General features: G+C 41.3%; 2 protein-coding genes across 9 annotated transcripts in view; one reads left to right on the top strand and one right to left on the bottom strand.

The window, feature by feature from the left end:
* The window catches only part of LOC131218724 (uncharacterized), a 71,614-nt gene extending 56,278 nt beyond the window's left edge, over positions 1 to 15,336 (top strand). For 2 of the 5 annotated variants that reach the window (XR_009157809.1, XM_058213465.1), the window contains one exon: positions 3,562 to 3,678. Coding sequence is in view for 2 of the 5 variants with exons in the window: in XM_058213458.1 (XP_058069441.1) it covers positions 3,562 to 3,749 (188 nt within the window). In the remaining 3 variants the exon portion in view is untranslated. Of the gene's footprint in view, positions 1 to 3,561; positions 4,011 to 15,127 lie in introns of those variants that run through there. The other 3 variants (XM_058213460.1, XM_058213471.1, XM_058213458.1) reach the window with 2 other exon arrangements.
* LOC131218723 (MADS-box transcription factor 27-like) overlaps positions 1 to 24,414 on the bottom strand; it is a 70,167-nt gene that overhangs the window by 38,610 nt on the left and 7,143 nt on the right. The gene's annotated exons all lie outside the window — the stretch shown is intronic.

Genomic DNA, 24,414 nt, shown 5'->3' with positions numbered 1-24,414 from the left:
GATTTGTAGAAAAGAGCCCATCCTAATATATTTTTTTGGGTTCCCAAAACACCCATTTATAAATGTAAATTGTAACAGTGCTATTGTATTTTCCTTAATTACAATTAGAGTCCCTTTTAACCTTCTCTTCATAACTTATAACTTCAACCTAATTATTTTTTACGACTTAAGACCGATGTTTTCAATATCGATGATATCGGCCAATATATCCCACAAAATATCTTGTATTCCACTTGCGTGATACGAAACACACAGGTAGTACCGATATGTCCCACGTTTTCAATCTGGCGAACATTTTCAATTTCTGATCTTTTTTTTTTTTTTTTTTTTTGTTGAAATTATGTTAAATCAGTGTCAAATAATTACAAATTCATTGGTTCTTCGTGTTTTGCATTGAAAATCATGGAGTTGAATCTTTGATATCGATATCCATTAGTTTTTCATGTTCTCCATTTAATAATAATAATAATAATTCTTTCAATCAACTGTAAATAGAGACTAATTTCGAAGTATTTAGGAGTATTTGATGAAATGATCATCACATACACTCTAATTTCTAAATTTGAATGTAAGTGGTCCGATTTAGGGAAATTCAAAATTTCCTTAATTTCTCGTAAATTGCTTGCAATATTCCACTACAAACATGAAATTAAGCATATATGAGGGTTGATCTACTGATTTGTCATGTCTTTGTAAGGAAACCTATTATGTGCACTTTTTTTTTTTGAGATGTTATGATTTAGAAGTGTATATTAAGGCCTTTTTAAACAATCCCGAAAGTTTCATTGAAAACTTTAACCATTTTCCTAATGTTTTCTAAAAAGTGCGAAAAATTACTCAATACAAACGATATATCTTATGTGATAACCAATATTTATTTGTATCCCAAGGATGCAATACGTAACGTGATACCGACATTTCGAACATTGCTTAAGACCCGTTCGATAAAACTTATTTCATCACTTATTACTAAATTTTGACATTTTAAAAGATTTTTACTTATTTGGAACATTTGGCAAATTCAACGTATTAAGTGTGGTGGTGTATTAAAATTTCTTTTCACTTTTTATTAAAATATTCCTCTTATTATTTCAAAGTCACAATTCAGCACTTAAATTAATTTTCAGATTTTGTTCTTCTTCTTTTTTCTGTTTTCTTTTCTTTTAGTTTATCAGCACCGTACAAATGTTATACTTTCTCAATGGTCTATGAGCCATCATGGCCACAAGACCAACAACACGAGATTCTCTCTATCCACACATCACATAGATAATTAAATAGAATATACAACCACCTCAATATACATTTCCTTTACTCCTACTTCCACTATCTAAAAGGGAGTTGCTTTTACAAACCCAATATTTTTTACATTTACATACAACCATTTTCCACTTTGGGATTTGTAGTACACTTGGGTTTTTTTTTTTTTTTTTGTTTCCATTTTCATTGTGTATGATAGACTGGTACACTTTTGTGTTGCTAATGTAAAATGGGTGTATGGAAATCTGAGGGGTTGGGTGTATATAAACCAATTCCCTTTGTAAAATGTTGAAAATAACATACGACTCGTGCAATATCACTACTCCGGTGAAAGGCCTTCCTGCGGCAGTAACCGTACAGCTACCGTTGTTCATGCTTGTGATCAATCCTGTCCGTTCATCTGATGTTAATTTTCATTCACAAATGGTTAGAAAAGATGAATAGTTTTGAGAAAAAGATGAATTGATGAAATTGTCTTTGTTATGACAGTAATACAAGTCGACATGTTGAACATTTGTTAATCGACGTTTGTTAAGCCACGCGTGCGGGGGCCTCGCCTATCCTTCCACACGTGCCAATATGGCATACGTGTGTATGATCAGAGGATGCCATCAGATGGGCTACACTGTTTAGATCTTTTGGCATGAACCCTACGCCATTTCACTCCTCATGGGAGCCACACAAGGCAAAAAAGGATGGACGGTTAGGAAAAAAGTTAGTTTTAACTGTCAGTTTGATTTGTGCATGGTGGTCCACCAGATCAGATGGAATAGTTGTACTGCAATCCAGACCGTCCAAATCCCTGACCCAACCATGAATGGAGGGTAACTGAATAATTGCACTGAAACTATAATATTACCCATCTGTGTCTTTCCCTTTGAATTTGGACAACTTACCATTTAACTATAACTGGATGGTTAAGGTTGCTTGGGCAGTATGGTTTTAGTGATATGCTCCATCCACAGTGGTACCTACAATCTGGATGTTCTGGATGGCCGTACATCATCCACGCGATGCCAATCCAGACATCAAAACCATGTGTTCCATTGTGGACGGTGGATTAGCGCGGATATCACCTTTATCCAACGATCTTGACCGATCATCCATTATTTTTGGACCGGTGACATTTTCTTTTCACCAATCTCATGGATGTACACCACCTAGATGATTAGGATTTTCCAATTGGTGTGATGTTTGGTCCATGCAGTCCATCAATGGCAGCTCAAAGCAAATGCATCGAATGTCTTGAATTGTTCACTTCCATTAAAAGTTTAAAAAAAAAAATTATAAATGCTCTTTTGAGGTAATCGTGGGAAGAGAAAATAATGCAATGGCAAAGGCATTCTTGTGCGATGCACGGCTAGGATTTCATACTAAAAAAACGGTGGCATCCTGGCGCAACTGTTAAAAAAACAGGAGTTTTAAAGGCAATTTTAGGGACGCTCGTGGCCCTTGATCTTTTCCGAGTCCACCATCATGTATATTTGTAATCCACTCTAACCATTAGCTGTGAAAAAAAAATCAGGCTGGCTTGTGATTTAAGTGGTCTACACCAAATGGAAACTGTTAAGGAGGGAGACGTTTACCCTTTTTTTAATGATACTAAGATGCTTAGTTTTAAAGAATAATTAGTTATGTTCTTTCCTGTTATTGGACATAACGTTTGAAATAGAGTTATCAGGCATTAATTCATACATTCTGAAAAAAATAGTCAATCAGCATTACGATAGGATTTTAGATGTAATAATGTCGTTATATCTAGTGTTCGTAAAGCAATCTAGACAGGAGACTCTAGAGATCGTCGAATCGAACATGTAATACAAACTTTCAGGTAAATGAACATAGTTCTTTCTTGTTTTGAGAGGACCTGCATACTAGCTGTCTCCTTATAGTGGAAAATTCAAGCTTCCGTAATAGGATGGGATTCATCTTCAAATTTTTATGGCTGCATGTTCCCTTGATATGGAGTTCCTATACGTTCTACCAATGAAATGTTTTAATAGTATTCATAATTACATTTTCTATATATTGTAGGGAAACATTACATAGTTGAGCGGGGTTCAATTCTCCGAGTTTCATGGCTCCTTATTGTGGTGTACATTATAACATACATGAATATCAAATTGGACAAACGCCATTGAATAAGAATAAAATTAACTAGTGTTATGCTCAACTATGAAATATAATGAACATTGTTTTGGAGTGTTGAAAATATGATTTTCTATCCTAAAGATAGCTCTATAATTTAAGCTCTATATACAAATGAAGATTGTGATCACATGTTACATTCTCCACATCAAGGGATCTGTGAAGGCAGGATGATGAGAAAAGAAAGTTCATTACTTGACAATAAAGATGACATCACACATGTACTTGCAGAGGTGAAAGTTCTATACGAAAGTAGCTTGCTAGTGAATGTCACACAACGTGATAAAGACGAATGGGCAAGGATAAAGAATAGAATTGTCAATTGGATATGGGATGATTAGCATCTCATACAGTGAAGATAATGTTGTTTTTATTATTATTATTATTATTATTAATCATAAGTAATATTTATTTGAACCATACAATGCTTCTCTTTAACATTCACATGTTTATGATTCATATGTTGTTGAGCATTTAATACTAATGCGCTGCTTTACATTTGAACATCTTAAACAAGAACTTCCTGACTTACATAATAACATGTGTCAATTTTGTCTAAAATATTATTATAACATTTGGAGGTTATCTATTTTTGTGTAATTATTTAGATAAATTGAAGAGAAATGCATAAACTATGCCTACAAAATCTTTGGGTAAGATTCCAATGAAAGAGATGAAAAAGTCACTCAGAAGATAGCAACGAAATTGGGTTCTGAGAATGCAGCGCAAAGTGATGGGATTTTTCCTCCCAGACTCGACCGGTCGAGGGTGGCACTTGACCAGTCGAGTGGGGCTCGACTCAAAGTCCAGCGACCAATTGTTTTTATTCGTCCAGGCTGCTCGACTAGTTGAGAAGTCTGCTCGACCGGTCGAGGCTCCGCTCGACCCGTCGAGGACTCTGTTCGACTAGTCGAGGTTACGCAGATTTGAGTCCGATTTTGTGCGGAATGCAGAATTTTGAGGCGGCTTTCGTAAGGGTGCGAAAGAGAGTTTCCTAAACTATAAATAGGAGGTCCCTAGAGCTTTTCTAGGGTATTTACAATGCAAGAGGGTTTCCTAAAGATTTACAAGGGTTTGCTAAAGGGTTTAGGGCTATCAAAGGTGTGTATGTGTGTGTGAGAGAGAGAAAGAGAGAGATAGAGAGAGAGAGAAAGCTTGTGGAAGGGAGGTTATATTCATAAAGGTGATCTATCGTGCACTCGACATTTTAGCATTTCTACGTCCTCGTAATCGGTGAGATCTCTTCGTTTTTCTTTATTCTCTTATTGTTTATCCATTCTTGCGTGAGTGAAGAAGGTTTGATCCAAGCGGTGTATGCTTGTGATAGGTTGCAACATTCTACTTCATAGTGGATTGTTGATCTGGACAAGGTCCCGTGGTTTTTACCTCTTGTAAGGTTTTCCACATAAAAATCTCTTATGTCATGTGGTTTATGATTTGATTTATTTCATTCCTTTATTATCCTATAATTCTGGTGTTTTTGGGAGGTTAGATTATAAGGTTTTGTGCAACGGCCCCCAGCATAGTGGTATCAGAGACAGGTTCATTGAATGGAGTGGGATCGATTCTGAATTATGGAAGGTGGCTCATCAAGGATGATTAGCCTCAATGGTTTTAATTAGACCATATGCAAGGCTAAGATGGAGAACTTGCTTTATTGCAAGGACTTGTATTCTCCAATTCAAGGCATATCAGCAAAGTCAAAGAATATGATAGATAATGATTAGAAGAAATTGGACCGTAAGGTAGTGGGGTTTATTAGGCAATGGTTGGACGATTCCGTATTCCACCATGTGTCTACGGAGACCTCAGCTGCTAGTCTATGGCTAAAATTGCAAGGGTTGTATGAGAGGAAGACAACCGGCAATAAGATTTTTCTAATAAGGCGACTTGTGAATCTCAAGTTCAAAGATGGTGGTTTTGTGACTGAGTACATGAATGAAGTCAGCAATATATTGAACCAGCTCTTCCCCATGAAAATGGTCCTGGACGATGAATTACAGGCTTTGATATTGCTTAGCTCATTGCTCGATAGTTGAGAGACATTGGTAGTGTCTTTAAGTAACTCCACGCCAGATGGAAAGATGTCCATGGAACAAGTAACTAGCTGTCTCTTTAATGAGGAGACAAGGAGGAAGTCTCGGGAGTCTACTCAGCAAGAGGCCCTTGTGACATAAGAACGAGGGAGAGAAAAGAACAGAAAAGGCGGGAAGGCCGGAGATAAATTAAGAGGTAAGTCAAGCACTAGGAAGGATGTTGAATGCTGGAATTGTGGCAAGAACGGCCACTATAAGCATGAATGTCGTAAGAATAAGAACGATAAGAAAGCAAAGGAAAGGAGAAGGAAGATGAATCAAATTCTACTACGGTCGCTTCAGATGGCGACGTTGTAGTTATTCTTTCAGCAGATCTTGATGTTTGTCTCACGACTATGAGTTAGGACACCGACTGGGTGATAGACTCAGGAGCCTCATTTCACGCGACTCTACGTAGGGACTTCTTCACAAGCTACAAATCAGGTGACTTTGAGACCGTGAAGATGAAAAATTCTTATGTATCGAAGATCGTAGGGGTCGATGATATTTGTGTGAAGACCGATGTGGACTGCACATTGGTTCTCAGGGATGTGAGGCATATCCCAAACCTTCACCTCAACTTGATGTCGACAGGAAGGTTAGATGATGGCGGGCACTGGAAGCTCATCAAGAGTTCGTTGATCGCAGTAGGAGGAAAGAAGTATTACACCCTTTACAAGGGAAGTGTTAGTGTGTGCAAAGGTGGGTTAAACACAGCGAAAGATTCAGCTATTGACATGTGGCATAGGCGTCTAAGCCACATGAGTGAAAAAGGGCTTCATGTACTAGCAAAGAAGCGACTCCTTCCAGACATGACAGGTATACCTCTCAAAATCTGTATTGATTGTTTATCAAGGAAACAATATAGAGTTTCATTTGTTAAATCTATTTCTCATGTTTATAAAGTACATGCATTAGATTTGGTTTATTTTGATGTTTGTGGTCCTATGAGGACAAAAACCTTGGCTAGGGCATTGTATTTTGTCACTTTTATAGATGATATATCCAAGGATGAGGTTTTTGGTGTGTTTAAATTGTTTCATGCTATGGTCGAGAGAGAGAGACAGGTAGACCATTAAAGTGCATTCGCACTGATAATGATGGTGAATACATCGGTAACTTTCATAAGTATTATAAGTCCCTGGGTATACGACATGAATAGATGGTTCCCAAGACCCCCTAGCATAATGGTGTGGCTGAGAGAATGAATTGCACCATTGTAGAGAGAATCAGATGCATATTATTCCATACAAAGTTGCTTAAGATGTTCTGGGGAGAAGCAATGCACACGGTAGTATATTTGATAAACAAGTCTCCATCAGCCCCGTTGAATGGAGAAGTACCCGAGAAGGTGTGGACTGAACAAGATCCATTCTACAGTCATCTCAGAGTATTTAGATGCAGGGCATCCGTTCACGTACCAAAGGACGAGAGGTACACGATATGAAGATCAGACAGCGTGTGTTCTTGGGGTATGGTGATGAAAAATTCGGTTACGGATTGTGGAATCCGACTGAGAAGAAGCTCGTTAGGAGCAGAGATGTGGTTGTCTTTGAAGATCAGTGTATAAAAGACATTGGTAAGCCAGAGAAGAACCAGCCTAGTTCAAGTGAGCTAGAGGACATGGATTCGGTTATTTCTCCCATAGTACCTGATGACGGGGGAGTACAACAAGGTGCAGAGGATGAGGGAGTTCCTATAAAAGATGGACCGGGAGAGCAGCCCCCACTTAATCCACCTATTAAGCCACAGGTGACGAGGTCATCTAGGGACAGACAACCGTCCAAGAGGTACTCGTCGCATGAGTACATTATGTTCACTGATGGAGGAGAGCAAGAAGATTATTCTGAGGCCCTAGCTGACAAGCATAAGGGGGAGTAGTTGAAAGCTATGCAAGAGAAGATAGAATCCTTGCATAAGAACCACACCTATGACATCGTAAAATTGCCTAAGGGCAAGAAAGCTCTAAGCAACAAGTGGGTGTTTATTAAGAAGATTGAACAGAAGAATTCACAGATGAGGTTCAAGGCTATACTTGTAGTGAAAGGGTTTGATCAGAGGAAAGGTATATACTTTGAGGAGATGTTCCCACCAGTGGTGAAGATGACATCTATATGGGTGTTGCTTGGGTTGGCGGCTAGCATGGATCTGGAGATAGAGCAATTAGATGTTAAAACTGCCATTCTCCATGGTGACCTGGAAGAAAAGATCTACATGCACCAACCAGAGGGGATCGAAGTCGAAGGCAAAAAGCATATGGTGTGGAGGCTAAGGAAGAGCTTATATGGGCTAAAACAAGCTCCATGGCAATGGTACAAGAAGTTCGACTCGTTCATGTTGAAGCATGAATATGACAAAACGGAGTCGAACCATTATGTATTCACACGCAAGTTCTTAGATGGTGATTTCTTGGTTCTGTTATTGTATGTTGATTATATGCTCATCATGGAAAAAGACATTAAGAAGATTGACAGGCTGAAATAAGATTTGGGCAAGTTATTCACAATGAAAGACTTGGGCCCAGCTAAGTAGATCCTAGGAATGGAGATAACCCGTGACAAAAGTAGCAGAAAACTTTGGCTGTCACAAGAGCGGTATATTGAGAAAGTCCTAAAGCGGTTCAATATGAATGCAGCGAAGCCGGTCAGTACCCCACTTAATGGTCACTTCAGATTGAGCGAGAAGCAGTGTCCCAAGACGAAGGTAGATATGGATAAGATGCAGAAGATACCTTACGCATCAGGGATAGGAAGTTTGATGTATGCTATGGTGTGTACACACCCAGACATAGCATATGCGGTTGGTGTTGTCAGCCGATATCTTGCCAACCATGATAAAGAGCATTGGGTAGTGGTGAAGTGGATACTACGGTATCTAAGAGGCTCATCTAGGTTGATCATATGCTATGGTGACGGAAAACCTGTGTTAGAGGGCTAAACAAATGCAGATATGGCAGGTGACAGACTCCAGGAAGTTTACATTGGAGTTTATGTTCACACTTGCAGGGGGAGTGATTTCTCAGCAGAGCAAGCTACTGAAGGTCATAATATTGTCGACGACAGATGCCGAGTACATTACAGTCATAGAGGCATGTAAAGAGATGCTTTTGATGAAGAGGTTTCTACAGGAACTTAAGCAAGAGCGGCACATGATCTATTGCGATAGCCAAAGTGCTATACACTTGAGCAAGAATCTAAGTCAACACTCTAAGTTGAAGCACATAGAGATTCAGTATCACTAAATCAGGGATACTTTGGAACATAAGGTGTTACAGCTTAAGAAGGTCCACACGGACGATAATGGGTCAGATATAATGACCAAGGCATTGCTCAGGGGCAAGTTTGAGGTTTGTAGAAACCTGGCTAGCTTGAAGAAGGCGGATCTCTCCTGAGTCAAAAAGGGAGAGATTTAATGGGAATTTTCCTCCCAGGCTCGACCGGTCGAGAGCCTGGCTCGACTGGTCAAGGGTGTCACTCGACCAGTCAAGTGGGGCTCGACTCAAAGTCCAACGACTAATTATTTTTATTCGTCTAGACTACTCAACCAGTCAAGGAGTCTACTCGACTGGTCGAGGCTCCGCTTGACCAGTCGAGGACTTTGCTCGACTAGTCGAGGTTACACAGATTTGAGTCCGATTTTGTGCAGGATGCGGAATTTTGAGGCGACTTTTGCAAGGGTGGGAAAGAGAGTTTCCTAAACTATAAATAGGAGGTCCCTAGGGATTTTTCAGGGTATTGACAATGCAAGAGGGTTTCCTAAAGCTTTACAAGGGTTTACTAAAGGGTTTAGGGCTATCAAAGGTATGTGAGAGAGAGAGAAAGCTTGTGGAAGGGAGGTTATATTCATAGACGTGATCTGTTGTGCACTCGACATCTCAACGCTTCTATGTCCTCGTAATCGATGAGATCTTTCCATTTTTCTTTATTCTCTTATTGTTTATCCACTCCTACGTGAGTGAAGAAAGTTTGATCCAAGTGGTGTGTGCTTGTGATCGATTGTAATGTTTTACTTCATAGTGGATTGTTAATCTAGACGAGGTCTTATGGTTTTTACATCTTGGAGGGTTTTCTACGTAAAAATCTCTTGTGTCATGTGGTTTATGCTTTGATTTATTTTATTACTTTATTATCCCATAATTCTGGTGTTTTTGGGAGGCTAGATCCTAAGGTTTTGTGCAACGGCCCCCAACACGAAGTTCTATCATTCGGTGGGACAACGAAATGGATAATATACTCATTAACACCCTGATGGAATAAGTCAGGTTTGGATGAAATTGAGACAATGGATTCAAACAGGAGGCACACAAAGCTATAGTTGATAAGACTCGTAAGAATGTAGGAGTTTCCCTTACAATCATTAATGTACAAAACAGTTTATGGACAATAATGAAGATCTACAAGTATGTGAGGGATATGCTCATTGCTAGTGGTTTCAAATGGGACAATGCCTAGAAGGTTATCACAAAGAATGTGGGATATGAAAGCATGCATAAATGTGTATTCTCTTTTATAATTGCAGATGATATTGTTATCATGTAATTGTCAATTATATATATCAACTGACTATTTTCTTCTCTTTTCATAATACCAGTTGTTGGCTCATTGCGGCCCAGGGATCCGAATGACTCGATGTCAGATTTGCCAAAACAATACGAGGGCATGATGTTACTTTCTTTAGAAGATACTGTAAATAGTGGCCTAAAGATCCTCTAAGCATATGATATTTGCAATGGAATGGATTAATCATATAAGAGCCCCACACTGAACCCGAACAACTCCGAAAACAAATGTAACACTGTTATTCAAGAAGAAGTCGACATTAGAACATATCTATGTAAAAATTTTGATAAATAAAAAATATGACGGAAGTAATTAAGACCTTTACACTTATAATGACCAAGGGTAAGGACATGGCTCAGATATTGAAAGTTATGATTGCATTAGAGCAAGTGCTTGTCTTGAGCAACAACTTCCTATTTGTGAGCAACATCCTAGCAAAGGATGAGCAATTGGCAGTCGTCTTCCTAAAGTTGGTCGGACATAAGAAGCTCAATTGGTTGCAGATGTTGGTTCAAGCCCACCGGGCTCATGCAGCGTGATTGTCGTAACTTCGCAGTAGTAAGATTGCCACTTGCCTATTCATTGTTTATTGTTTCATAGGTGTGGTTGGTGGAAATTACATGAGTCTCTTTTTGGTACTTCATTATAGAAATGTGATGAAGGGTTGGAAACTATGTTTTGTATAATTCTTATCCATTAATTGTCACTTGGAAAGTGAAAAATCACGGGGATGAATTGGCCTACCGAGACACGTTACTTTCTTTTGTTGTCGTGTATGGCACAATGTACAATGGTTTTGGCTAATGCTACTTTGACTTAGAATCACCTCTGAACATACTATTTCATATTGTGTATTTTTCCTTGTCAGCGATTTTTTTTTTAAGGCGCAGGGGCCTTGAATTCATATCATATAGGGGAAACCAAATTACATTTAGGGATGCCCAGGAAAGGCTAGGCAAACCTATCGTGAGATCCTAAACAAGAAAGTGAAAAACTACATACAAAGGATGGGAGGCGTCAAAAATGACCTCTAATAGCACCAAGCCCGGTTTTATCAAGGAAAATCAACCGTCTCACGTGTAGAGGGAGCTCATCTAGTGAAGAGAAAATATGGGCAACTTGAGTTTCACTACCTAGGCGGGCTAGCGCGTCGGCAGGGGAATTCGCCTCCCTGAAGGTATGCCCAAAATGCACCTGCCCCCAGTTCTTGAGATTCTCAATCCTTCTGAGCCAATAGACCCATTTCCACCCTAGGGTGGATCTAACATTCAGGATATCCACCACTAACTGGGAATCGGATTCAACCTCCACCAAAGCAAGGCCCCTGTTTAGACAGAGGGAAAGCCCGTCATGGATGGCTCTGATCTCCGTACCCGTGCTGGTACCTTAGCCATAACCACAGGCGAATGCAAAACGAACCTCCCCTCTATCATTCCTGCATATCCCCCCGCCGCCTGAGAGACTCGGATTCCCTTTCGAGGATCCGTCGACATTTATCTTAGCCCACTCAAAACGAGGTTTAGACCAAAAGACAATCGACGGCTGGGCTGAAATCCTCGAAACCGCAGCAGCTAAACTCGATGAAACATTAGGTCTTGGCGACACTAAGGTAGCATACACCTTGCTGCAATCATTGATGTAGCTCAACCACTAATTTACCTTAGAAATCAAAGCAGGAATGGAGACCTGTTTATTGTCAAACATAGCTACATTCTAGGCTTTCCAAAGCTCCTAGCAAATATAAAATGGGGCAAACATCTGAGCCTCCGACTTTCTGGCAGATAAGGCTCTGCTCCATTGCGAAAACCTTGCTGAAATGGAGGAAGCTGGTATTACATTAACGCCAAAGGTGGAACCAACCTGATCCCAAACGGCCTGTGCCATCGAGCTTTCCACGAATAGATGGACAACAGTTTCCACGGATTTGGAGGAACTGTTGCTACAACAAACACATGCAGAAGCCATCTGGACGCCACGTGCTTAAACCGCGCCATCTACCAGAACCGCATTCTGCATCTCCTTCTAGGCTAGCAAGGATATTCTGGGTGGAAGCTTCCCATTCCACATCATCATGGACCATTCTTACAGCGGGCGAGGAGTCCTACAGACATCCCTAACAGACCGAACTGTAAAAGAACCCGACAGGGAGAGAGGCCAGAAGAACGAGTCAGGGCTATCAGTTAAACAGAATTCGACCTAAAAAATGAAATCGAGCACCTCTTGAGGTAAGTACCGAAAAACTGCTAATGGAGGAAGAGGACCGTTTGGGCCTAAAAACTGCCTAACCTCCATCTCCAACAAATCCACGGGGATGGGACTCTCAGCCAAATTGAGAAGCAAGCCTAGCCCTGTCCAATTCTCCTTCCAAAGCTTACAACTTCCTTCCCCTATCATCCTTTGAACCAGAGGATACATCTACTGAAACTGGGCCTGAATGCGCTTCCACATCAGAGACGCAAACCTACTAGTCGGAGCGGTCCCTGCGGCCGTAATCTCTTGACGATACTTGCCAGCCATGTACGAGCACCATAAAGAGTTCTACTTGGAGAACAAGATTCCCCATGCCATCTTCATGTGAAAGGCCCTCATGACTTCCTTCAATCTCCTAAAGCCAAAACCACCCTCTTCTGCAGGAACCGCAAGTCTCTTCCAGCTCAGCCAATGCGTTTTCCTCTTACCCTGCGACCGACCCCAAAAGAAATTAGCGAAGCTCGCTTTCAGAGCATTCAGAACCTGCTTTGGGATGTGGGTAGCTGCCAAAGAATGGACTGGGATACTACTCAGCACATGCTTAATTAGAGCCGCTCTGCCTGCCTGCGAAAGAATCTTGTCTTGCCACCCTCTAAGTCTGCCTTCAATCCTCTCCATCAGAGGCCGAAAAACATTGGATTTCAACCTGCCTGCTGAAATAGGAACTCCTAGGTACGTAAAAGGGGAGGAGGCCTTGGAGATGCCGATGTTTCTCTCAATCGCTCTCACCCTAGTCGCTTGTATTTTATCCAAATAGATAAAAGAACTCTTATGGAGGTTGATGCATTGCCCTGACACCGCTTGGTAAGTGTCCAAGAAATCTTTCGTCACACAGAGGGACGCGAGTCCCCCATTCAGGAAAAGAAGAGTGTCATTGGCATACAAGAGGTGGGAGATGGAAGGACATCCCCTACGGATCTTAAACGGCGTGCAACGACCTTAGTCCACCAACTGCTTAAGGCCCCTGCGCAAAACCTCAACCGTGATAATGAAAAGGGCTGGGGAGAGCGGGTCTCCCTGATGTAACCCTCTAGATGATTTGAAGAAGTCATTTGCCTCCCCATTAACCAAAACCGAGAACCAATTATTACCCCAACACTTTTCAACCATCTCCACCTAAGCATTGCTGAACCCGAAATGTTGTAGAACCTGCTCCAGAAAACCCCGATCCACCTTATCATGGGCCTTTTCTATATCTAGTTTAACCACCATATTCCCACCCTGAACTTTCCTGGAGATGTCTCTGAAAAGTTCCTGACTGAGCGCAATATTATCCGATATGAAACGGCCCGGGATAAATGCCCCTTGTTCCCTTGAAATCAGAGAAGGAAGGATTTGATTCAGCCTTGTAGCAATGATTTTAGCAAAAATCTTATACAAGCAATTGCAAAGACTAATTGACCGGAAGTCAGTGAACCTCCCTGGCGACTGAGACTTTATGATAAGACCAATCAGCGATGTTGTCACAGCTCTTGGCAGATTACCCCATTGGAAGAAAAATAGCACTACTTTATGGATGTCATGGGCCAGCACGTCCCAACAAGAGGCCAAAAAAGTTGCTGAAAATCCATCTGGGCCAGGGGCTCCATCAACTGGCATGGCCTGAATAGCCCTTTGGACTTCCAACAGGGTCGGCGCAGCCATCAGCATAATGTTGTTCTGATGTGTGACCAAGCACGAAATGATATCCAGAATTTCGGTATCGGTTGATACTGCTATAGGAGTAAACTGGTGCTTGTAGAATTCCACCGCAGCATGTTTTATCGATGTCGAATCATTAGTCTCCTGCCCCGAGTACAACCTGATCGAACGGATGAAGGCCCTGCAATGTTTTTCAGTGGCCGAGGTATGGAAAAGATGGGTATTTTTATCCCCATCAACCAACCAATTAACTCTAGACTTTTACTTCCAAAAGATTTCCTGCATCTGCTCAAGGCGGATGAGCTGGTCAGACGTGATATTTGACTCATTCTGTAGCTCCCTAGACGGCCCATAGGTCACTACCAATCCCTGACACCTAGCCTCGAGGTCAGCTAGTTCACGTTCTGCCTGATGGACCTGATCAAAAATATTGCTGAAAACAATCTTGTTCCACACCTTGAGATCTTGCTTGACTGCCTTAAGCTTCCCTAGAACATTGTACACTGGGTGGGGAGACGCTGCATTTTTCCAAGCTGTGCTGACCACGTGATGAAAGGAATCATGCTGAATCCACATCCGTTGGAATCTGAACGGCGTAGGACAACTGGAACCGGCTGATGGGAAGTCCAAGAGAAGCGAGGTGTGGTCCGAGTTGAACCTTGGAAGATGTTGGACCTGGAATACGAGGAAGGAGGACCAACTAGCATTGATAAGCACCCTGTCCAGCCTCGTCCACGCCCTTGTCAGTGATGTTTATGTTGTCTTTTATTTTTTGGTTGAATTAATGTACATAATTTATGTTATTAAATCTTATCAAGCAAAGATACTTATATACGATCACCACTTGAAAGGTGCATGCGTTGAACCTTTTAAATCAATTATATAAATTCTAAGGATAGTTAGAATTCTTTTGGTATATTGCAGTAGACTATGTTTATAATTTGGAGTCTTCATTACTCAACTTTTTTGATATATTTGTATTATGGTTAATGGTTAAACGTGCCTATATATGATTATTTTTTCTAATTTGTATAGCCATTGTATTCCTACTAGGTAGATTCTTCCATGCCATGTGACTATCTCATTTTACTTATTGTCATCATGTAATTAATCAATATATCTAATTTTTCTAGTTACAAGCATTGAAATGTGATATGGTACGTGCTACTGACTATGAAAGTTGTTGCTATGCAGTGCGTGATGATCCGCCTCTATGTTGTGGTCTTAAGAAGGAACCCGAGAATTTACGACAACTCAGTTGATTGTTAAGAACAAGTTGAAAGCTTTAGGGCCTGTTTGGCCAGACCGATCCCACGGTATTAAGAGGGATGGGATTGCAATATCCCAGGATATGCATGACGAGCCAAACAGACCCGGTGAACTTGTCCCGGGATATAAGCAATCCCATGGATCTTAAAACAATCCACTGACATCACCATTGGTGATTCTGATCGTATCGATCCTACGAGAAGTTCGGTCCCCCTTTAATGGCCAAGACATGATCTCATATATGCTAATTGTATGTTGTTCTGATGACTTTCAAAGTGGCTTTACACCAATGATAAGGGATGACACAAATGAGGCTCGATCCCAGCTAGCCATTCAGTCCGATATAGCCATGAATGTCTACTTAGGTGATCTAGTTGGTTTAATTAATATTGTTTTTTCTACTTATGTACTTTTACATGTTTAAATACCAAAGACCATTGTCTGTGACACACTCTCTGTATAGTTGAGGACTTTTTGGTAATAGAATGGTTTTTTGTTTCAAGTCGACATCACTGTATGATGATTTACATGTTTCATGCCAATGACGAATTGTTTTCTTTCACATTTGTTAATATTGTGAAGTTGATTAATGTAAATACCCATCCATTTATACTTACAATAACTTGCACTGCAGTGTTAATTCTAAAATAGTTATATGTTGTGAGCGCTGGAACATATTCTACTCATCGATAAGACCTTTACCATTTGAATACAATACTGGAATTGGCCTTTCACCATCACGACCATCTAAATGCAACATTTACACAAACATGGTAACTGAAGGTTAAATTCCTCTGACACAGGGAAACAAGTAATGTAATTTGTAATCATGATTATATTGCATTACACTGCCATGGTAGAGCTCAAAACAAATAGGCCCCACTTCATTTTGTTGAGATGTATGTTGGGATTTGTGCTACGGAATCACACGGATCTAGATCTACGAAAGCAATTCAATGGCACCAAGCACACACAAGAGAATATAGCGATTTAACGTGGAAAATCCTTACGGGAAAAAACCATGGCACAAAGCGACATAATTCCACTAAAAAAATAGAAATTACAAAGAGAAAGGACTTACCCGATTTGAACGACCTCGAATCTCACCATTGCTTTATCCTTTAGAAATCCTAAAACCCTTTTAGGAACCCTTAGAATATCTTTAGAAAGCCTTTTCACCTCTTAGAAAGACCCTAGGGACCCCTATTTATAGTTTAGGAAACTCCACTTATGCACTTTTGTAAAACCGTCTCAAATTTACGCAGTCCGCACAAAATCCGCGTAGTATCTGCGTAACCCTCGACTAGTTGAAGGAGGGCTTCGACTGGTCGAGGGACCCCTCAACCGGTCGAGCATCCCGGATATAAAAAAAACTTTGCTTGCTGGACTTCGAGTCGAATGGGCCTCGACTGGTCGAGCAACGCAAAGAGAACAAAATTAAAGACATCTTTTTGCAACATTCTCCACCATGTCTTCAATCTTTAACCATATAGCTTCTTGACATCTTCTCTTATATCTGCATCACCTCATAGTTTCTCGTGCACACTCTGTCCTTCTTTTTCGTCATCGCCAAGCCCAGAGAAGTTGCACAGAACTTGGACTTCTCTGCAAGAACGTTCTAGGTGAGTATGTCTGCTGGATCTAAATCCACATGTCCAACCACCTTTACTCCTGTCTTCCCAAAACTAAAGACGTAGTCTTCTTACCATCTCACTACTACCCAATATTGTTTACTGGGGTATTTGCTCACAATACTAATAGCCTGTGAAATAACTAGTCTAATATAGACCATGGCATGCACTGTTAACCACATTTGAATAAGGCTCATGAAATATATCCTTCTTTTCCTCATTTGTTTTTGGGACATGTCCTGAGAAAAACTTGAGGAGAGACGTGTACAGAACGCTCTTTGACTTTTCCTGGTCCATCACATACTTGATCAATACCTACCCAAGAAATTCTGTCTGAGATAACCAAAGCCTGCTCCTCTTTCAATCTCAATGCCAAGAATCATTTTTGTAGCCCCCTCGATCCTTCATCCTGAATGTCCCACTTAACCGAATCTTCAGCACAGTGATTTCAAACATGTCATAATTGGCAATCTACATGCCATCAACATACAATTCTTGACTCACCATGAAGGAATCAAACCACTGCCTAGGCGACAGGTCGAACCATGACCTCCTGCAAACTTTTTTCTCAGCCCCTTTAACTTTGAACTGCTCTGATAGCTTCATGTAAATATGCTCTTCCAATTTCCAGTACAAAAGTGTAGACTCCACATCTATTCTTTACAGCTCAAGATCACATTGGCCAACCAGCGCCAATACGGATCTAATAGATACATGCTATACCGTCGACGCAGATATCTTTGAGAAGTCAATCTCTTCTCTCTGAGCATGACCCTTCACTACCAACCTCACTTTGTATCTATATTGTATCCTCTTGAAAATTCACTTGCATCTAACTGCTATCTCGGCCCACTGGAAGCCTTACCAGCTCCCAGTCCATCACATCGCCCATAGTCACTTTCCACTTCTCAGCACCAGGCTCACCTAGAGCCATCTGAATAGAAGACGGATCCTCTACAATATTGGAGTCGTCCATATACCTCGACAATATCCTGCGATTATGCTGTGTGATTTTTCTCACAGGTGGTTGTTCCACTTGCTCTATATCCCGGCCCACTGGAAGCCTTACCAACTCCCAGTCCATCACATTGCCCATAGTCACTTTCCACTTCTCAGCACCAGGCTCACCTAGAGCCATCTAAATAGAAGATGGATCCCCTGCAATATTGGAGTCGTCCATATACCTTGACGATATCCTGCGATTATGCTGTGTGATTTTTCTCACAGGTGGCTGTTCCACCTGCTCTGTATCCCGGCCCACTGGAAGCCTTACCAGCTCCTAGTCCATCACATCGCCCATAGTCACTTTCCACTTCTCAGCACCAGGCTCACATAGAGCCATCTGAATAGAAGACGGATCTCCTGCAATATTGGAGTCATCCAAATACCTCGCCGATATCCTGCAATTATGCTGTGTGATTTTTCTCACAGGTGGCTGCTCCACTTGCTCTGTATCCCTGTCCACGCGTCTCAGCCTTCCTACCCTGTCCGCTCATGTAGCCATGCCTAGCATGCCACACACGTGCAGAGGTAGAATCTATTATAGCTATTGCAGCTCCACCTTTTGAAGTGCTCCCGATATACCTGTATATGTTACCGAGTCGTTGCGCTTTCATGATTACCCTTACCCCCTTAGATACTTTAAGAGCGCCATCAATACTTGTGAATTTGCTGCCCATTGCCTCAAGTATACCAAGAGAAATCAGATTCTTTTTCATGTCAGGAACGTGCCTCACATCAGTCAGGGTACGTTATGTCCCATTAAACATCTTGATGCACACTGTACCAACAACCACACAATTACAGGCAATGTCATTACCCATAAACACATATCCACCATCGCACTCCTTGTAGCTAGCGAACCAACTCCGATGAGGAGTCATGTGAAAAGATACCCCTGAGTCTAGAATCCACTCGTCCTCACGATCATCGTAAAAGTGTTTGATCGTAAACACAGATAAAACATTACCATCATATCTAATCAATCCATTTGACGTGGCAGCATTGGCTTCCCTGTATGAAGCCTCAGAATCTTCTCTCTTAGATTCAGGATTTGTACAATCCTTCTTCACATGCCCTCCCGGCCCTTAGATTTAGATTTAGAATCTAAAGAACTTGTATCTTGTTTAGAATTCTTACCCCTTGTAAGCAGTGCATTAGAAGATATCCTCATGTCGACATTAAGCTTTCTCATAGCTTTTCCTTGAAGGGCCGAGATAACGGTGTCGACACTAAGGGTTTTATTCGTAGTGCATATTGTGTCCTTGAATAACTCATACGACGCCGGAAGAGAATTCAGCAACATACATGCTTGTTCTTCATCTTTCATCACTTCCTACATATCCATCAATTTGCAAACCAATTTCAGAGGATTTTTTTGCATAGACATTCTCTAACTTCACCCATAACTTAGCCGCAATTTTCTCCCTCATGACATTGTAGAGAACCTCATCCGTGAGATATAAACGGATCGATAATAAGGCTTTCTTATCAACAACATTCCAATCATCATCAGTCATAGTTGACTTTCGCTCCTCAAGAGCACCATCTTCGCCTTGCTTGATTAAGGAACTGATCATCTTGATCTTCCATAACTCAAAGTTATTTTTCCTTGAGTACTTCTCAATCTCATACCTAGTGCTTCCCATTGATGTTAATCCCTCAGATTCAGATCTGTGCCCCAACGATTGCTTTGATACCACTTGTTGGGATTTATACTACAGAATCACACAGATCTAGATATGGGATAGCAATTCAATGGCACCAAGCACACAAAAGAGAACACAACAATATAACGTGGAAAACCCTTGCAGGAAAAAACCATGGCATAAAGCGACAAAATTCCACTATGAAAATAGAAATTACAAAGAAAAAGGAGTTATCCGATTCGAACAACATCGAATCTCACCCTTGTTACACCCTTTAGAAACCCTAAAACCCTTTTAGGAACCCTTAGAATACCTTTAGAAAGCCTTTTCACCTCTTATAAAGGCCTTAAGGACCCCTATTTATAGTTTAGGAAACTCCACTTACACACCTTTCTAAAACTGTCTCAAATTTACATAGTCCGCACAAAATTCACGTAGTATTTGCGTAACCCTCAACTAGTCAAAGGAGGGCTTCGACTGGTCAAGGGACCCCCTCGACCGGTTGAGCCTGATCCTCGACTGGTCGAGCATCCCGGACATAAAAAAAACTTTACTCGCTGGACTTCGAGTCGAACGGTCCTCGACTAGTCGAGCAGGCCTCTCAACTGGTCGAGCAGCGTGGAGAGAACAAGATTAATTAAAGACATCTTTTTGCAACAATGTATAGCTTGTGGTAAATGTACAAATCTATTCTCCTTTATTAAAAAAAATAAAAAAAAAAAAAAAAAAGCTTTAAAATGCAATTAAGGTGTATTCACCACCTCAATCACTTCTTATATCTTTTAGGGTTTTTTGAATTTTTGTAAGGCATTGGAAAGGAAACATTATTCCTTGGGAAACCTTATCTTCAACAAATTGTGGTAAAGAAATTTTGTTTTCCATGCTTGTTTTTTTTTTTTTAATAAGATATTCTTTTTTAAAAAATTAGGATATGTTTCCAACTTTATTGTTTGGTAAAATAAAAATAAAAATCCTTCAAAAAATTTTCATGGTAGTTATTAGCATGTGCTAGATTAACACATGACACATCTGGGACACTTGAAGATGGACGATGACACATGTGGGTGCTTACTTTTAATGGTGTTACACATGACACATTAGGGGTGCTTGAAATTGTATGGTGGCACATGTGACATAAATGACACATTATCACATTTAATACATGTGGGAACCAGGCACATGTGTATTTGGGCACATTAGCACATGTGGCATGTTATCACATGTGGCACAATTAAGGTGATTGAAGATGGACAATAACACATGTGGCATACATGTGAGGCACAAGCGAAAGATGGATGTGCCACATGCACAACACAACAAGCAATGACAATGGTAAGTTGGCACATGCATAGCACAACAAGAGATGACAATGGAAAGTTGGCAAATGCAAACATGTGAGGCGCTTTATACATGTGAGGCCCAAGTGAAGATGGATGGTGGCACATGTAGCATAGTGGCACATGTGCTACACAACAGAGGATGGATAATGGAAAGTTAGCACACGCGGTACATTTGAGGTGCTTTGTACATGTGGGGCCAAGTGAAGATGGATGGTGGCACATGTGGCATGGTGGCACGTGTGCTACAAAACAAAATATGAACAATAGAAAATTGACACATATGGCACGTTTGAAGCACTTTGTACAAGTCGGGTTTAAGTGAAGATGAATGGTGGCACATGTGGCATAGTAGCATTAGGGGTGTCAATGGGCATGGTTAGGGCTCGGCCAAGCTATGTCCAAGCTTTGGCCCAAATTTTATAACATAAGCTCGAACCCGGCCCGAGCCCATGATGAGATGAAATAGTCCAACTTGAGCCCAGCCCGGGATATATATACCAGGCCCAGCTTAAGCCTAACCTAGGATATATATACAAGGCCTAGCTTAAGCCCAACCTGAGTATGAAACGGTTGCAAGAAGGAAAGAGAGGAAGAGAGAGAGAGCAGAGAGAAAGCAGAGAGGGCGGAGGCTTAGTTGTTGCGTGATACTAGCGACTACAGTAAATGGGACAGTGGCACCATGGTCGACATCAAAGGAGAGAGAGAGAGAGAGAGAGAGAGAGAGAGAGAGAGAGAGAGAGAGAGAGAGAGAGAGAGAGAGGAGCAGCTTGGCTGTTGCAACTGTCAGTGGTGGCGGCCATGGCTAATGCTACCTCGGTCAGTGGCACATGGTTGTCAATTCTGCAGTTTACCGACAACAGGGCCCTAGAAGAGAGAGAGAGAGATTGGGAAAGGGTGGGTTAGAGGTGAGAGAGAAGGGTGGGTTGCAAGTGAGAGAGTAGAGGAGATGGGGGAGATAAATTTATTAATCGCCCATAAAAAAGAGAAATGAGAAATTTTGCTTCTCACTATTAAAAAAATATTTTTACAAATAATAGAAAAATAGTTTCATGGAAAATTGTGTTTCTTTTTCTTTCTTTTTCATGAATCCAAATAGACTCTCATGGAAAAGTCATTTTGTTTGTCTATAAACAATTTGAACTCTTAAAAGTAAACCCATGTTTTCTTACTAAAATCATCAATGAAAGTAACAAAATATTTATAGTTGCCAATGGAATAGTGGCACATCTCACATATTAAAATATATAAGCTGAGTGGCAATGCGGGACTTTCCAACTGGAAACAAGGCTCTATGCTAATTTTCACATATCTAACTTTCAACATGATTTTGGTGATTTATGAGAGGTAGCCTTGTTATCGGGTTCCTCCTAGCCAGCCCTTTCAAAATATCATGACTTAAGTTATTAAAATAAAGATGTCATAATTAAGAATAATCATATATAATTGTTTTAAGACAACATACTATTATTCTAAATCTTTAGAGAGAATATGCAATTTTTTGTCATAGGCACTCTAGCAATCAACTAATTTTTAGCATCTTCATGGTCACACACCCTTTTTTTAATATGCACTCCCTCTTCTTGCAATTGACCAATACAATAGATTGCATTCTAATTCGAATATATAAAACACATCAAATATGTAATGATGATCAGCATTCTTTGCATGGATTGGAATCTTACCATTTCCTTTTACAGGCATGTTCCTGTTTTTTTTTTTTTTTTTTTTTTTTAAGAAGTGGACTCTTGCCACGATTTCATAAATCACAAAATTTACATCCCTTCAGGTATGGCCCAACAAAAATATGAGCCACACCTATCATATATAATTCTAACTGAGGAAACCGAACCAAAAACAGAGAAATACGATTATACCGCGACTGTCCTGAGAGATCCTAATCCGACTTAATATAGGAAGATCAGACCCCACACATGTCAAGGAAGAGATGTTGAGTGGAGATGGAAGGAAGGCGACTGGCTGCCGCTGCCTTCACGGGCCATGCCATCTGTCGGGCAATTGCCTTCTCTGTGAATATGAATGAAGGCGAAAGTTCCCAACTGCTTCAAGTGATTAATCCTGGCGAGCCATGGGCCCCACCACCATGGGGTCTTGGTCTTCTTAGCGAGTAAATCCACCACAATCCTAGAATCCGATTCCACAACAACTTTATGCAGCCATCTTTCCAAGCACATCACCAGCCCATCATGGATCGTACGCAACTCTGCTAGATTATTGGACCCCACACCGTACCCGGTGGCAAAGGCAAAAATGAAGTCTCTGTTATCTTTTCTACAAATGCCACCACCACCTGAACTGCCAGGATTGCCTCTAACAGATCCGTCTACATTCAGTTTAACCCAATCAAGTGGAGGGGTCTTCCACTTGATGATGACAGAGCTGACAGAACATAGACCCCCAGGCTAAGAGCCTGGTCTGTATCTTCTACTGATTGGGTCACTGCTCGAGTTGGAATTGAAGTGATCGCTAAATACTAATTTGCCCCACCATGTAATTCAGGCAATGGATGTTCCGATATTCATCGCCATGTTGTCGTATTTCGCTTCATTTCTAGTGCGCCAAATCTCCCATAGAATAAGGAGAGGGAGAAGATTGCGAATGATAGATGGGGCGTAACCCGAGGCCGAAGCTCTCCTCCATTGGAGCAATCTCCCTTCAACCGAGCTATGAAGATTCGATGCCACCCCGAAACGAGTACTGAAGTAGCTCCAGATAGAGGTGGCCTGATGACCGAGCAGGAAAAGATAACTGATGGATGTCCGGCTTTGGATAGGACGCAATATTACAGTAATAACATTTGGAAGCAAGCGTGATTCCTTTAGACTGGATCCTGTCGTCCACCGGGGTTGCTCCTCGAATCAATCTCCAGATAAAAACAGAGATTTTTGGGGGTAGATTGTTGTGCCAAACCCAGTCAGCCCACCTTGTTGACGGGGTCGTGACTCTGTTCACTTTCCAGGCCGACTTGAGGGTGAAGGTGCCCGACGAGTCGTGGGGCCAGATACACTCAGCCCTATCATCTGAGACAGCGAAGCCTCCTTGAAATATGGCGTCGATGGACTCTTGAGGAAGGAAGGAAAACACTGCAGATGGAGGGAGAGGGCCAACGAAGCCTAGGAAATCCCTCACCTGCAAGTTTTTCAAGGCCTCAGGGATAACTCTGTCAACTGGCTGCTGACGGGGACCCAACCCGAACCAGTTAATTGTCCAAAGGTTGAGATCGCTCCTCCCTACCTGCCACTGGACATTATTTGACAGGAAGGGGAGGAAAACTCTAATTTTTCTCCAGGTAGGAGAAGACTGAAGCTACGATGAGATTAGGAAGTCACTCTCAAGGTCCCTGCGATGTTTGGCCCGCATAAGAGATGCCCAGGGCCTGATGTTAACATCGAATTTGGCAACCCAGGCCAACTTCATACGAAGGGCAGCCATGACCTCCTTCAGTCTTCTAATGCCCAACCCTCCTTCATTTGGTCTAGCAATTTTCTTCCAAGCAATCCATTGGAGTTTGCTTTTACCTTCAGCCCAACCCCAAAAGAATTTCGCAAAACTGCGCTCAAGAGTAGCTATGACCT

The sequence above is a fragment of the Magnolia sinica genome, chromosome 11 (assembly GCF_029962835.1).
Source record: "Magnolia sinica isolate HGM2019 chromosome 11, MsV1, whole genome shotgun sequence".
Lineage (NCBI taxonomy): Eukaryota > Viridiplantae > Streptophyta > Magnoliopsida > Magnoliales > Magnoliaceae > Magnolia > Magnolia sinica.
This window is presented reverse-complemented; position numbering and strand designations above follow the sequence as displayed.